The 13,762-nt window shown below is 39.4% G+C and overlaps 1 protein-coding gene across 2 annotated transcripts in view; it reads left to right on the forward strand.

The window, feature by feature from the left end:
* Window positions 1-13,762, forward strand: part of COL9A1 (collagen type IX alpha 1 chain) — a 197,949-nt gene that overhangs the window by 54,796 nt on the left and 129,391 nt on the right. The window contains exons 2-3 of one of the 2 annotated variants that reach the window (XM_058435315.1): window positions 8,935-9,142; window positions 11,007-11,058. In XM_058435315.1, coding sequence (XP_058291298.1) covers window positions 9,037-9,142; window positions 11,007-11,058 — 158 coding nt within the window. In that variant the 5' untranslated portion in view covers window positions 8,935-9,036. Of the gene's footprint in view, window positions 1-8,934; window positions 9,143-11,006; window positions 11,059-13,762 lie in introns of those variants that run through there. The other variant, XM_058435319.1, reaches the window with a different exon arrangement.

Genomic DNA, 13,762 nt, shown 5'->3' on the forward strand with positions numbered 1-13,762 from the left:
ATATTGCTAGTGTGCATGGAGCATGAATAACTCTGTCTAGTACTGCACTAAAAACATGTAAGATTTAGAAGATATCAGGCTTAGCATAAATTAAGAATAGGTATTACATGTGGCCTGTAGGGATAAAGCCGAATAAATTTAAGCGTGTGAGAGAAGATTAATATAAGCTCAGTCATTTGGAAATTCCTTTGATTACACTTCTATCAGAAGGTGGCTAAAAATGGTCCATTTTGCTGCTTATTACATTTTCTGCAACTTTCAATCATTTCCCCCTTCTGTTTTTTGGTTTCTTCTCCCATTTCACTTTCCTTTGCTCTTGTCTCTGAGCAAAGACACCTTCTAAGATGTATCTCTTCATTTGAGTCCTTAATCTCAACCTTTCACTTCTCTTCATGAGAACAGATCCGTCTATTAGCTGCCCTCTTTCTTGCATTGACTGTTTCTTTACTGGTTCCTTCTCGACTATTTATAAGCAAGCTCACACAACTTGTTATTCTTTCATACAATGACTCTTCTTCCTTTCTCTGTTCAGATATCTCCAGTGTAGCCCATTCTTTGCCTCCTGTGCCTCACTTCTGGATCTATTTTTGTATTAATCACAATAGGCTAGATTATGCCATAATAACAAAAAACTGCTGAGCTCTCAATGGCTTAATGAAACAGAGACATATCTCCCTTTATATTGCAGTCTGCTGCAGGCTGGCCTGGTAGCTCTCCTACACCACTTCCCTTCCAGCGGCAACCCAGGGGCCAGGCTGCATCCAGCTTAACACTGCCATGTTGGAGTTGAGTGCTTTGTTTTTAACCAGCTAGCCTTAGGAGAGAGTCAACATGCAGAGGTCACACTTGATTTATTTTATTTTATTTTATTTTATTTTATTATTATTATACTTTAAGTTTTAGGGTACATGTGCACAATGTGCAGGTTTGTTACATATGTATACATGTGCCGTGTTGGTGTGCTGCACCCATTAACTCGTCATTTAGCATTAGGTGTATCTCCTAATGCTATCTCTCCCCCCTCCCCCAACCCCAGAACAGTCCCCGGAGTGTGATGTTCCCCTTCCTGTGTCCATGTGTTCTCATTGTTCAATTCCCACCTATGAGTGAGAACATGTGGAGTCACACTTGATTTTAACTGCTAGCCCAGAAGGGACACCTCATCTCCCCTACATTCCATTGGTGAGAACATGGAAATTTGATGAACACTACTGGTTTTGGCCTCGGCCACTCTTTCCATTTGTTCAATATCATATTTCTGCTCCTATGGATACAACGATAGAGGCAGGAGGCAGAGAAATTCTAGGCAGAAAGGGCGGGTCCCTAGCAAAAGCCCCACCCTCCAGCTGAAAAGCCTAAAACCGCAGCCCGAAGTGAGAGCTTACATTCCCGTTTTCCTACTTGAATGTTGCCTTTTCCAAAACCACTCATTGCCTGCCCTGCCCTCCATCCTGGGCTTATAAAAAACCTCATGCCCAGCTGACAGAGAGAGGAGAAGCAGCTGGACATCAGAGACTACAGCTGGATGTCAGGGAGAAGCGGCTTGATTCCAGAGGGACAACTTGACCGTGTAACTTGGGAGAAGAATCTGGTTGGAGACTCCTGGACTTCAGGAGAAGATTACCTTCCAGCTCTGTCCCCTTTTCAGCTCCCCTTCCCACTGACAGCCATGCCCATCGGCAATAAAATTTCCCACATTTACGATCCTTCAATTTGTTCGTGTGACCCCGTTCCTCCTGGACACGACAGAAGAACTCAGGAACCACAAGTGCAGATACAAAATGCTGTCACACTGACCCTTTGCCCTCTCTGGCAGAAGGCAGCTGCCTCACACGAAAAGGTAGAGGGTCCACTGAGCTGTTAACACTTAAGCTGTCTGTGGACAGCAGCGCTAAAAGAGCACTGTAACAGTCCCTCTGGGACTTCAGGGGTCACAGGTACCCTCCCAGATGTTGCTGTTGGGGCCTGCACAGACTTTGCTCCTGCTGACACCCAAAAGTGCTTGCCCCAGCTCCTGCACCTGCTCACCTGCATATGCCCTCCCACGAGGGGTGGAGCGCAGTGGGTCCAAGTGAGTGGAATTTGCCACTGCCAGCACTGAAGTGGCTGGCTAGTTTCAGCGTCCGGGCACACCAGTTCCCACCTTATTCGCTTGCATGCTCCCTCCTGCGAGGAGTTGAGAACTGCAGGCTGAGGAAACAAGGCACCCCCTTCGTGAGTCCCATGAAGGGGCCAGGGAAATATCCTGCTTCACTACCTCTTTGAAAGAGTGAAATAACACACAATGGCCTGGCTACCTCCACATCCTTCAGGATGCAACTGACTAGAGGTTTGGAAAGAAAGGATATGAATATAAATTGAATACTGTATACGATCTAAAATATTAAACTGACCTAGACTTAACTGGATTTTTTAATATTCGAAGTCACCAGAAAGCTATGGGATCTACCCGAGATGTTGTAAGGGGTCAGGAAAGGGAGATTTGACAAAGTCAGTCCGAAGGCAGTGAATGGGAAGAAAATAAAACCATTTTATGTTTGTACCTTATTGAGTTCAAGACAATCCAATATGAAACCTGCATTTAGTTTACAGAATAATGAAAAATATCATTAGATATAAATAAAAGCATATATTTTTCATTGTTAGATTTAAGCCGTATGAGGAAACAAAAATTAATAAAGTTATTCTTTTGTCTGTGAATAAGCTTAAACAATGCCTTTGTTCAGTTTAGATAACACAAAAGGGAACTTAATCACATTTTAAATTACATTCAAAGATAGAGCTTCTAAAAATAATTGAAGTTCGGTGAATGTCTTTCTGCTAAGAGTGCTGTGAAACTCTCATAATTAGATTAATGTGGTTAATCGCCCTGGAGTATTACAGTGAGTGTGAATCAGCCCTAATAATAAAGTACATTACATCTAAACAAACTAAATGCCTTTTAATGTACTCTCAATGACCTCCTGAGTGAAGTTTTCAAATTTTTATAAAATTTCATCCACGCTTTTAACTTCTAGGGGCTTGAGCATGGATTATGATTCAAAGACAGAGTTTGATTAATAATGTATGGCTGTGGATAATTAAAAAGAACTCTTCCTTTACGGAAAAAAACACTTTAGGTATGAAGGCAGTGTCTCGATAATGTTCAGAGGGCAGAAACGTGCCTGATATTTCATATCAACTTTCTCCTTTCTGAAGTCATCTCACTACTCTTGGGAAACGACTTGGTTTTTAAAGATTGCTGGAGAAAAGGATTTCAACATCCCAGTTTAACCATCCTTCCTGCTACAAGTAAAATTGTACATTATTAATTATACTAAACATTCTTCATTATGTATTTCTTAAAGTTAAGCCTATTACATTCTTATAATCTTTCTTATTTATTACTTATTTGTATAAATTCTTTTGTTTGCTTTTTTTTTTTTTTTTTTTGAGATAGGGTCTCACTCTGTCACCCAGGCTGGACTGCAGTGGCGTGATCTTGGCTCACTGCAACCTCTGCCTCCCAGGTTCAAGCGATTCTCATGCCTCAGCCTCCCAAGTAGCCAGGATTACAGGTGTGTACCACCATGCTTGGCTAATTTTTTTGTATTTGTCATAGATATAGGATTTTACCATGTTGACCAGGCTGGTCTCAAACTTCTGGCCTCAAGTGATCCACCTGCCTCAGCCTCCCAAAGTGCTGGGATTACAGGCATGAGCCACCACGTCCGGCCATTTGTAGAAATTCTCTATACATAAATCATTTAAAATCCCTTTTCCCCTCTGGAAGACACAGACTTTATTTATTATGAAATAGCTAATTTTTGGGATCTAAAATAAGGTCAGGCTTGGAAAATTATTTATATGATTTTAAATGTAAGAGAACCCTACAAGGATATATATGACACCAACTAATCTTATAGAGCTTAAAGAACTCAGAAAGTTCACTTGGTTAGTGGGAAAGCTAGGAATCAACTGATTTTCAAGCCAGTGCTTTGTGCCTTATATTGTAATTTCTCCATTGTGTGTGCACCTTTTTATGTATAGAGTTGATGGAAAGGCTAATGTAGAGTCTAAAAAAGTGAGATTAGTAGCAATAAAAAGTATTACAGACAAGTGGCTTAGAGGATAAAGACAAAGCAAAATCCAAATTATTGTTTATAATTATGCACTAATTTGTTTATTTGATTGATATCTGTTTTAACCACTAACTTGTAAGCTCCAAGAAAGTATTAATTACATTTTAAGTTATATCTTGATAACAGGCATACATACAGCTGTCCTTTTAAAAAGAGACATTTAATTTAGCAACTTATAACTCAGCTTTAAATATTTTCTCTAAGGAGTGTCAATGTATTGGCAATTTCATAGATTATTTCTAAGGTGTGAATTTTGTGAACTCTTCTTTTCATCAAGTCATCCTTTAAAGTAATTACTGAACTTTATATATATCTAAATGTCATCAAAAGAGCAGCATTTTTAATACTCTCTTGAATTTCTGATACTGTGCTTCATTCATCTGAATTGAAAGACAAGGTTGTCAGAAAATCTGTAAACTGTTTCCATACAAATCCCTAAGTACTGTGAATAGTGCCTCTGTCCAACTTTTTTTTCTTTTTTCTTTTTTTTTAAAATTATACTTTAAGTTCTAAGGTACATGTGCACAACGTGCAGGTTTGTTACATATGTATACACGTGCCATGTTGGTGTGCTGCACCCATTAACTCGTCATTTACATTAGGTATATCTCCTAATGCTTTCCCTCCCCCCTCCCCCCACCCCACGACAGGCCCTGGTGTGTGATGTTCCCCTTCCTGTGTCCAAATGTTCTCATTGTTCAATTCCCACCTATGAGTGAGAACATGTGGTGTTTGATTTTTTTGTCCTTGCGACAGTTTGCTGAGAATGATGGTTTCCAGCTTCATCCAGGTCTCTACAAAGGACATGAACTCATCATTTTTTATGGCTGCATAGTATTCCATGGTGTATATGTGCCACATTTTCTTAATCCAGTCTATCATTGATGGACATTTGGGTTGGTTCCAAGTCTTTGCTATTGTGAATAGTGCCGCAATAAACATACGTGTGCATGTGTCTTTATAGCAGCATGATTTATAATCCTTTGGGTGTATATACCCAGTAATGGGATGGCTGGGTCAAATGGTATTTCTAGTTCTAGATCCCTGAGGAATCGCTGCATTGTCTTCCACAATGGTTGAACTAGTTTACAGTCCCACCAACGGTGTAAAAGTGTTCCTATGTCTCCACATCCTCTCCAGCACCTGCTATTTCCTGACTTTTTAATGATGGCCATTCTAACTGGTGTGAGATGGTATCTCATTGTGGTTTTGATTTACATTTCTCTGATGGCCAGTGATAATGATCATTTTTGATGTGTCTGTTGCCTGCATAGATGTCTTCTTTTGAAAGGTGTCTGTTCATATCCTTTGCCCACTTTTTGATGGGGTTGTTTTTTTCTTGTAAATTTGTTTGAGTTCTTTGTAGATTCTGGATATTAGCCCTTTGTCAGATGAGTAGATTGCAAAAATTGTCTCCCATTCTGTAGGTTGCCTGTTTACTCTGATGGCAGTTTCTTTTGCTGTGCAGAAGCTCTTTAGTTTAATTAGATCCCATTTGTCAATTTTGGCTTTTGTTGCCATTGCTTTTACTGGAGGTACAAGGAGGAGCTGGTTCCATTCCTTCTGAAACTATTCCAATCAATAGAAACAGAGGAAATCCTCCTTAACTCATTTTATGAGGCCAACATCATCCTGATACCAAAGTCTGGCAGAGACACAACAAAAAAAGAGAATTTTAGGCCAATATCCCTGATGAACATCAATGCAAAAATCCTCAATAAAATACTGGCAAACCAAATCCAGCAGCATCAAAAAGCTTATCCACCATGATCAAGTGGGCTTCATCCCTGGGATGCAAGGCTGGTTCAACATATGCAAATCAGTAAACGTAATCCAGCATATAAACAGAACCAAAGATAAAAACTACATGATTATCTCAATAGATGCAGAAAAGGCCTTTGACAAAATTCAACAACACTTCATGCTAAAAACTCTCAATAAATTAGGTATTGATGGGACGTATCTCAAAATAATAAGAGCTATTCATGACAAACCCACAGCCAATTTCATACTGAATGGGCAAAAACTGGAAGCATTCCCTTTGAAAACTGGCACAAGACAGGGATGCCCTCTCTCACCACTCCTATTCAACATAGTGTTGGAAGTTCTGGCCAGGGCAATCAGGCAAGAGAAAGAAATAAAGTGTATTCAATTAGGAAAAGAGGAAGTCAAATTGTCCCTGTTTGCAGATGACCTGATTGTATATTTAGGAAACCCCATATTCTCAGTCCAAAGTCTCCTTAAGCTGATAAGCAACTTCAGCAAAGTCTTGGGATACAAAATCAATGTGCAAAAATCACAATCATTCTTATACACCAATATCAGACGAACAGAGAGCCAAATCATGAATAAACTCCCATTCACAATTGCTACAAAGAGAATAAAATACCTAGGAATCCAACTTACAAGGGATGTGAAGGACCTCTTCAAGGAGAACTACAAACCACTACTCAATGACATAAAAGAGGACACAAACAAATGGAAGAACATTCCATGCTCATGGATAGGAAGAATCAATATTGTGAAAATGGCCATACTGCCCAAGGTAATTTATAGATTCAATGCCATCCCCATCAAGCTACCAATGACTTTCTTCACAGAATTGGAAAAAAACTACTTTAAAGTTCATATGGAACCAAAAAAGAGCCCGCATTGCCAAGTCAATCCTAGGCCAAAAGAACAAAGCTGGAGGCATCATGCTACCTGACTTCAAACTATACTACAAGGCTACAGTAACCAAAACAGCATGGTACTGGTACCAAAACAGAGATATAGACCAATGGAACAGAACAGAGCCCTCAGAAATAATACCACACATCTACAGCCATCTGATCTTTGACAAACCTGACAAAAACAAGAAATGGGGAAAGGATTCCCTACTTAATAAATGGTGCTGGGAAAACTGGCTAGCCATATGTAGAAAGCTGAAACTGGATCTCTTCCTTACACCTTATATAAAAATTAATTCAAGATGGATTAAAGACTTAAATATTAGACCTAAAACCATAAAAACCCTAGAAGAAAACCTAGGCGATACCATTCAGGACATAGGCATGGGCAAGGACTTCACGTCTAAAACACCAAAAGCAATGGCAATAATTGCATCACTTTAAAGTAGACAAGTGAATCAATGAGACACCTTATAAACTGGGAGTGAGTTTGATGAAACTGTCTATTGATGTCTTTCACTGATGGCTCATTCAGCCTGCAATTGGTCCCACTCTGAAGTTTAACAGATAATTGAAGGAAGGTGTTATTCCAAATGAATTATGGACTTTTTGTGTTTTTTTTTTTCACTTGGTTTTCTTTATTTTAAATTTTAAAAGAATTCATTAATATAGTCTCATTGTAAAAAGTTAAATAGAACAGCAGCTACAGAACAAAAACTAATTTTTTCCTTAATAATTTTATTAGTAATTATACTTGGCCATAACAAAATACCATAGACTGAGTGGCTTAAATAATAGAAATACATTTTTTTTCACAATTCTAGGGGCTAAAAGTCTGAGATTAGGGTGTCAGCATAGTCAGGTTCTGTCGAGTGCTCTCTTTCTCCCTTGTAGATGGCCAGCTGCCTTCTCACTGTGTTCTCACATGGTGGACAGAGACGGCAAGATCTCTCTTCTCATAAGGACACTAATTGCACCATGAGGGCCCCACACTCATGACCTCATTTAAACCTAATCACCTCCCAAAGGCCATATCTCCAAATAACATCACATTAATGGCTTCAGCATATGAAGTTTTGGGGGACACAATTCTGCCCATAGCAGTAACATTGACAAATATTTGCATAGTATATGCTAATTTATAGATCGCATATTATGCCAAGATCTGTCTTAAGCAAATGTGCATGCACACATACATTTTATAGACGAGGAAACTGAGAGATGTAGAGAAAACACACAGCTGGGAAGTGGCAGAGCCAAAACGTAAATTTAGAAGGTTTGGTGACAAAGTATACGCCCTTGAGCACTACCCCATAAAGCTTCCCTATAGCCCTCCTCAGAGGTTAACACTGCCAAGTGGTGTACATTCTTCTAGGCCTGTTTATAGACCTTTATTTTTGCTCTGTTTTTGGTCACTAAATTCATCGGGAGACTAATGTTGTAGCAAGTGGCATATAAAACAGGGTTTGCTGAGTCTTCTGGACTGCGTCTCCACCTAATTGTCTCATTAATGCTACCAAGACTTCAGATTTCAAACAAACAGTACTTCATCATGGAAGCCACCCTGAATCTCCAACTTCTTTATTCTAAAAAGGAAGAAAATGAGATCCATAAAAGTTAATTAATGTCCTCCAAAGAGGCATCCTTGCTCTTTCATGTCAGAGTTAGGACTAGAATTCAGACCTCTTGATTTAGCTGAGAGCTCTTTTTCAGCAAGCCATTTTGATCTTCTGGGACACAAACTCACCACTTATGACTCAAGGGAGAAACTCATAAGAGTACTGCTGTCTTGTGATTTGGCCAATCTTGGAGAAGTACATTTTAAATCTTAAATCTGTGAACTGATTATTCTAAAAAGGAGCAGCAAATAATAGAGGGAATGCCAGCTTTCAGCGTAAGCACAAAATAAATTTTTGAAATTCCTTCTGTGAAAGACAAAGCCATTTAAAATGATCTTTTGATTATAATTTACATGAAAGTATGGGATTATTATTATTATACTATTAGAAAGACAGTGAGGATCAACTCCTTTAAATGATTTTAATCTCTGGATGTGAATATGTATCAGATGCTCATTGCTGCTGTAATAAATTGTCACAAACTCAGCAATTTAAAATAACTAAATGTATTTCACTATTATATAGGTCAGAAGTCTGGTAGGCTCAGCTGGCTTTTCTGCTCTGGGTACCACCATTGCACAATTTGCACCATCGCACTCCAACCTTGGTGACAAGAGTGAAACTCCAATGGTACAATCTCAGCTCACTGCAACTTCTGCGTCCCCAGTTCAAGAGATTCTCCTGCCTCAGCCTCCCAATAGCTGGGATTACAGGCACCTGCCACCATGCCCAGGTTTGTGTGTGTGTGTGTGTGTGTGTGTGTGTGTGTGTTTACTAGAGATGGGGTTTCACCATGTTGGCCAGGCTGGTCTCAAACTCCTGACCTCAGGTGATCTGCCCACCTTGGCCTCCCAAAGTGCTGGTATTATAAGCGTGAGCCACCACGCCCAGCCTTATATCCCTATTTTAATGTCCATAACTGTAATCACATTGGCAAAGTCCCTTCCCTTTTACAATCTAAAGTAACTGTTTTTCTGGAAATTAGGACATGGAAGTCTTTGGAGAGGATGGTGGTGGTGGTAATTATTCTGCTTACCACAGTCCACCTTATGGCCCTTAAAGATTCATGTCTGTTTCATATACAAAATACATTTATTTCATCCCAAGATCACCAAAGGTCTCATCCCATTACAGTATCAATTTAAGTTCAAAATCTCATCTAAATTCCATGAACTCTAAAATCTCAAATATAATCACCCAAATAATCTAAATTATATGTAGGTAGAATCTGCGTATAATCTTTCTTGAAGCACAGTTCCTCTCAATCTTTGGACCTGTAAAACTAAAAAAAAAAAAAAAAAGTTATCTGCTCCAAACATACAACAGCGGGATAGGCATAGGATAACACTTACAGATATTCACATTCAAAAAGGGAGAAATTTGGGAGAATAAAAGGAATCACTGGTTCTAAGCAATTAAAAAACCCAGCCAGGCAAACTCCATTGGATTTCAAGACCTGGGGAAAAAAAATCCTCTGTGGTTGTTGATTCTTCCCTCTGAGTCACACTTTTTTATTTAGGAAAGGCAACACATGTTCGCAACAGAGTAGTTTTATCAGCCCATGTCTTAGTCCATTCAGATGCTATAATAAAAAGACCATATCCTGGGTGACTTACAAACAATAGAAATCTATTTCTTATAGCTCTGGAGGCTGGAAAGTCCAAAATGAATACACAGGCAGGTTTAGTGTCTGGTGAGGGGCTATTGCTTATAGACGACATCTTTTTTGCTGTATCCTCACATGGTGGAAGGGCAAGGAAGGCTCTGAAGTCTCTTTTATATGGGCAGTAATCCTGTTCATTAAGGCTCTGCCTTCATGACCAAATGCCCTCCCCAAAAGTCCCACCTCCTAACACTATTGCCTTGGGGATTAGGATTTTAACATAAATTTTGAAGGGACATGTATGTTCAGACCATAGCAGTCTGTTTTCTGCAGGTAGAATTTTTATGGACTGACAGTTTTTTAAAATTTTATACTCTCCATCTCTTTCAGTCCCAGCTGGCAGAATTTCTGTTGTCCTAATATTCTTAGGAACTTTGTGAGTCTCCCATGTATGTCATGGGATTCACCTTGTACACAGATCTTTCCTAGATAATCCCATCTTTATTTATGGCTTCTGTTGAGATGGCCGAGGAGATTGATCTGTCACACTTTTGATCTCTTTAAGTAGTCTTTTGTGTAACTAAATATTACAACCTTTTGAATTTTCTGAGGTATTACCAAAAGGTTTTAAAGACACATCCTGGGCTCTTTTTTTATAACATGACTTCCTGACAGTGAATCTCTTAATTTTAGTCTGTTTCCATTTAAATAGGTGTAGAATTTATAAAATCACCAAGTATTGGTTTCTTTTTAATAGGTCCTCCCTCAATTTCCCTCTCTCATCTTTCATTTTACTATAAGCAGCAAGAAAAACCAGGTCACACCTTCTCCATGTTGCTTGAAAATTTCCTCAGCTAAATGACCAGATTTGTCACTTACAAAGTCTGCCTTCAGTATAACTGCAGAACACAATATATATAAGCTTTCTGCTTCTATATAACAAGGATTCTCCTTCCTGCAGTCTGCAATATTGGGTTTCTCATTTTCTTCTCAGAGATCACCAGAGCATCCTTCAAGTCCACACTTCTACTAATAACCTATTCAAGGTAATCTAGGCTTTTTCTACCATGCTCCTAAACATTTTTAGTATTACCACCCATCGCTTGATTATGAAGCTATTTCCACATGGTTAGGTATTTGTTATAGCAGTACCTCATTCCTGGTAACAGAATCAGTATATATATATATATTTTGACAGAGTCAAAGTCTCTTTTGCCATGTAATAAAACATTCACAGGTTCTGGAGATTAGAGCGTGAAAATCTTTGGGGGATCATTATTCTGTCCACCACAGAATCCCGCAAATCTCCCAAGACATGGCTAAGAACAGGGAAGGAGGTGGGAACTGAAATAAAAATAGTCCCTAGGAGCCAAAGGAAATTGGGAAGGATTCAGTAGAGTTTATGGTCCTCAGTTTCAGAGTAATTCCATAGGCTAGAGGCTGAGAGGACTGAGCAACCTCTCAGCCGACTAACAAGTCCAGAAAGGCCTTTCTGGTTTGAATAATGAACACAAGGAAGGTAAGTCTAGGCAGCAAAGAAGCTCAAGTGAAAAAAAAAGCCTCTATCTTTAGTCATTATAAATGCATCTGATCAGGAGTTTGACAGTGAGAGTAGGGAGATAGGGCAGCCCCTGCCCTCTAACCTGGCAGCTTGATAGAAGTAGCAGACAGCAACATGTAAATCATATTAAGATAGGCTGTGATACCTGAATAGAAGACTTCTGAATCCCGGAAGAGTGTGTAGGAATCTATTTAAGGACGCTGCCATTTCCATCTGCTATAATTTAAATTACTTTGAAGTGTGATATTTAAACTTTTACTAGAAAATTAATCAAAGAATCTCATTCATTTCAGTTTGCTTTTCTGTGGCGTTGGCTCACAAGTACAGAAATGTGATCAGATACCATATTTAGTTTAGCACTTAAGTCAAGGTTACAAAGCTCTCTTAAGTATATATACTGATGTTAGTGTGTTCATCATCATTTTCCTGCCCTGATGGCTTGCTTTCTAAATGGGACTCATTTCAAATCCTTTCCACAGGGAGAAATAAAAGTAATTTAGAATTTAAAACAAGCCAGTATCTAGTAGTTCACACAACATGTTTAAGCAGGAAGCTAAATCTTAAATTAACAAAATTTATTCCAGTTATCAAGAAATTGGCCTTAGGCCATAGTGATAACTGAAAGGTTTCTTTTGTTTTGTTTTTCATTTTGTTTTTGGTGGTGAAATAAAGATTGTGGTCAGGTAATTTTCTGCTTAATTTCTTACCATTGTCCCCCTTGTAAAGCTCTGTGTGTGTGTGTGTGTGTGTGTGTGTGTGTATGTGTGTGTGTGTGTGTGTGTGAGAGAGAGAGAGAGAGAGAGACAGTTGGCCTCCCTCTTGGCCGGCCTTCCTTCCTTCCTTCCTTTCTTTCCTTCCTTCCCTTCCTTCCTTCCTTTCCTTCCTTTCCTCCTTCCCTCCTTCTTTCTTTTTTTTTTTTTTTTTTTGCTCTGTTGCCCAGGCTGGAATGCAGTGGTGCCATCATGACTCACTGCAGCCTTGACCTTCCCTAGGCTCAAGCAATCCTCTTGCCTCAGCTCCCTGAATCAGCTGGGACTACAGGTGTGTGCCACTATGCCCGGCTAATTTTTAAAAATGTTTTGAGGAAATGGGGTCTCAGGATGGTCTCAAACTCTTGGGCTCAAGCAATTCTCCAGCCTCAGCCTCCCCAAGTGCTGGGATTACAGGTATGAGCCACTGCACCTGGCCAATTTTTCTTATTTATGTTTTTGCTAAAGAGGTAGTCCTTAATATTTTTATGTGCTGGTACTTACTTCTCGGTAACGACTCTATCCCAGAACACCATTTAGTCTTACATGGGACTGACTTTTCTTTATTATGCTATGATTATCTGGGACAGTGTAGAACAAATCAGGGAAGTGGGGAGTGTGTCTTTTGGCTTACCTAAACACATACTGTTTAATTTTCTTATCATTCCTAAGGGCTGGCATACCTACATTTCCTATCATATGCTACAAATTTCTTCCTGGAGTTCATATTATTGCACTAAATTTCATCAGGAAAACATTAGTATAGAATCTTTATAGCAGTACTGTTCAATAAAACTTTCTGGGGCAATAGAAGTGCACTGTACTCTGTCACAAACAGTTTGGGCCCAGATTCCATGTTGAAGGCACAGGCTTCAGAGATTTAAGACTCTTGAGCACTGGTTAGTGTGCTATTGGGAAGTCATAAGTCTCACCTGGGGCCACTTGTCATTTGCTTCTCACCCTGTGGCAGGGCCTCTTTTGTCAGTGTCCCCTAGTCACCTCGAGCCTACAGGCCCATCTTGCCTGGTGGCAGGAGCTACAGATGACTTGAAAGCACAAGAAGGTAATGATAAATTTTTTAAAGTTGTTTGCGTAATGAGGTGAGAGGTGACCTTTCCTTATATAGGTACCCCACTACTGAAACTTCAGTCGGTTCTATTAATCATGAGTGGACTTTTATTTGGGGGGGAATTGAAAGTTGATAAAAGCTTGGATTTTTTGTTAAAACTGATGCCTAGTGAATTAAAGACACACTTGTAGATGTGGAAATCATCTGAGTCCTAGGATGGGCTTTGGACTTGCACAGATCAGGGCAATTTTAACTAGAACTCAAGGAATAGGGAGACTTCAGTTACCAGCTGGGTTATACATGTTAGCATACTAAGTGTTTAAATGTCACTATCAAAACCTTTACCATCAGACACTGGCGTTAGCTGAAAG

Source organism: Hylobates moloch, unplaced genomic scaffold, assembly GCF_009828535.3.
Source record: "Hylobates moloch isolate HMO894 unplaced genomic scaffold, HMol_V3 SCAFFOLD_2, whole genome shotgun sequence".
Lineage (NCBI taxonomy): Eukaryota > Metazoa > Chordata > Mammalia > Primates > Hylobatidae > Hylobates > Hylobates moloch.